The sequence below is a fragment of the Calidris pugnax genome, unplaced genomic scaffold (genome assembly GCF_001431845.1).
Source record: "Calidris pugnax isolate Ruff unplaced genomic scaffold, ASM143184v1 scaffold795, whole genome shotgun sequence".
NCBI classification, from domain to species: Eukaryota; Metazoa; Chordata; class Aves; order Charadriiformes; family Scolopacidae; genus Calidris; species Calidris pugnax.
Genome location: NW_015091464.1, coordinates 174,869 through 177,476, shown reverse-complemented (window position 1 = coordinate 177,476; position 2,608 = coordinate 174,869). Strand labels below are relative to the sequence as shown.

Below are 2,608 nucleotides of genomic sequence, written 5' to 3'. Positions count from 1 at the left end.
CCACGGCCACCGCCGGGCGTCCCCGCAGCCGCCGCCGGCCGCACGGCCCCGACGTTCGGGCCCGGCTGGGACGGCAGGACGCCGCGGAGCCCCGCCGCCGTTTTCCCTCCGGCAGCCGCGGCGTCAGCGCCGCTGCCCTTTTCCTGGTGCGTCCCGGCCCGGGGCAGCCGAGGCCGCGGTGCGCCGGGAGGCGGCTAGCGGATGGCTAGCGGGTGGCTAGTGAGCGGGCAAGCCCCACACTGGTCTCTCCCCACGCCGCTTCCCCCCCGGCGCTGCTTCCCGCTCAGCCCGGGGCTGCCGAGCCCGGCCGGTCCCACTCCTGCCCTGACATCTGCGGGTCTATGGTGTCACCGGCTTCGTCCCCTGTGTGCCCGGGGGAAGGCCTCTGCCCTGTCTGGCACGGCACCGCCACGCTGCCCTGACCCGGCTGTGCTTGCAGGTGTGGTTTCAGAACAGACGGGCCAAGTGGAGGCGGCAGGAGAAGCTGGAGGTGACCTCCATGAAGCTGCAGGACTCGCCCATCCTCTCCTTCAACCGCTCGCCCCAGGCAACCCCCATGGGTCCCCTCAGCAGCAACCTGCCCCTGGAGACGTGGCTGAGCCCGCCGGTGCCCAGCAGCACGGCCCTGCAGACCCTGCCCGGCTTCGTGGCCTCGCCGCAGAGCCTGCCCGGCAGCTACACGCCGCCGCCGTTCCTGAACTCTCCGGCAGTGACCCACGCACTGCAGCCCCTGGGGGCCATGGGGCCACCCCCGCCTTACCAGTGCGGCGCCACCTTTGTGGACAAGTTCCCCTTGGACGAGGCAGACCCGCGCAACACCAGCATTGCCGCCTTGCGGATGAAAGCCAAGGAGCACATCCAGTCCATTGGCAAACCCTGGCAGACAATCTGAACTCCCTCCTCAGCGCCTGGGAGGATCCCGCGGGGAAGGCCGGTCCCGGGATGACCATGGGGCACCCTCGCCCTGCTCCGGCTCCCCTGGACGGCCGGGCATGGCGGGGCTGTCCCTTGCACCAGCCTCTCCCCCACGCCTTGACTTGCTTTGTACTTTGCCGTCCTGTTAACTCCCTTTTCCGTGTGCCCTGCAGAGTTAGGGCCCTGATCATAGCTTAGGAAAACGCATCTCTGTTGCGCTCCCTGCTTGGCTGGACGCCGTAGTTGCAATAAAAGCTGCTGTAGGGTGAAGGGCTGTGTGCGGTGCCGGGAGACCGAGGCCCACGTCACCTGGGAAGGGTTTCCTGCTTTGGCACCATGGAGCGGCACGACCTGCGTGAAGGCTGTGCACTGTGTCTCTGTGCGGCTGCGGGGGCCAGAGCCTGTGGTGCAGAGGGGTGGCCGTGGCCCTCCTCCTCCCCCCCCAGCAGCAGGACCCTGCCCCAGCTGGGGGCTGGAGCCCCACGGCAGGAGCGTGCCAGCTGGGGGGTCCCCGCTCGGAAAGGGGGGGACGCAGCCGTAGCAGTCGCTGGACTGCTCTTGTAGGGCAGCCCCAGGTTGAGACGGGCTTTGCCCACCTCTGCCCCCCCGGTCCCCTTGCTGCCCCCTTGGAGAAGGGACTGGAGGTGCCACAGGGCCCCGTGCCCTGCAGCCTGGCTACCCATGGGGGGAACAGGTGGGGCACTGGGTGTCTGGAGCTGTTGGGGGGTCCTGCTGGCTGCATCCTGCCCGATGCAGCCCATGGGGGCTGGCACGCTGCTGGGCCCTGCTCGCCCCCCGCCCACCCGGTGCCCATCGCCAAGCTGCTGAAACCAAAACTGCGGCATCTTTATTTTCCATTATCTCTGTTACTGCCTGTAATGGGGCTGAGAAGCTGTAATGAAACACCCCTTCTCCTCCGCTGGGCACGGGGTGCTCTACACACTCTGGAGGTTGTGGCAATTAACGTTTCTCATTAGGGAAGAGAGAAGGATGCACAAGCGCCCTCATTGTGTCCTGGGGATGATTCAATGCAGACTGGGAGACCTCTCCTTTCACCATTTCCCACTCGTTGTGGCCAGACAAAAGCTGGCATCTAATTATATTTTCACAATCTGTGCATATCTTTTAAGAGTCCTGTCAGAAACAAGTATGTCAGCTTTGTTCAGCCTCACTTCAGAGAGCTTTTTAACCTTAGACAGCAGTTTCTAAACATCCCTTCACAGCCTTGTCCACAGCAGCCCCCATCCATTGTATGGAGAGCTTCTTTTACTGATAATAATAGGAATCGCTCTGTTTTGAAACGCCTTTTCCTCTCTCCTCGGCCTCCCTGCAGATCCAACCTGCCTCCCTGGACCGGAGCACACACTGTGCCTGGGACCCCAGGCTTCCCTTCCCCGGGAAGGGCTGGGCTGGTCCAGGGGGGTGCAGGGAGCCCCAGTGAGTGGTCCCCACTGAATTGGGGGGGATGTAGCCCTGCTGGGGCCAGCCCCTCCTGCTGGGCTCTGGGCCCATCAGTGCCGCTCCGTGTGCCCACAGTGGTGCCCAGCCTGCCCGGCACACAGCTCTCTGCTTCCTTGGCAAAGAAAGTGCCGCACGGTCAGGAGAAGAAAGTGCTGTCGCTGTCGGGGCCAGGGAAATACCTTGCTAACCTCTAACAAGGAGACCTGAGTAAAATTGGGGGGGGGGGGGGGGT

At 64.6% G+C, this 2,608-nt stretch overlaps 1 protein-coding gene across 1 annotated transcript; it reads left to right on the top strand.

Moving 5' to 3' along the window:
- The first annotated feature begins 437 nt into the window (after positions 1-437).
- RAX (retina and anterior neural fold homeobox) lies at positions 438-1,056 on the top strand. The gene has a single exon (XM_014961649.1). The coding sequence runs from the start codon at positions 500-502 to the stop codon at positions 890-892; it is 393 nt and encodes a 130-aa protein (XP_014817135.1). The 5' UTR covers positions 438-499; the 3' UTR covers positions 893-1,056.
- Positions 1,057-2,608: the final 1,552 nt, after the last annotated feature.

What these genes read in the sequence shown, in the direction of transcription:
- RAX (XM_014961649.1), top strand. Translation starts at nt 500, where the DNA reads ATGAAGCTGCAGGACTCGCCCATCCTCTCCTTCAACCGCTCGCCCCAG.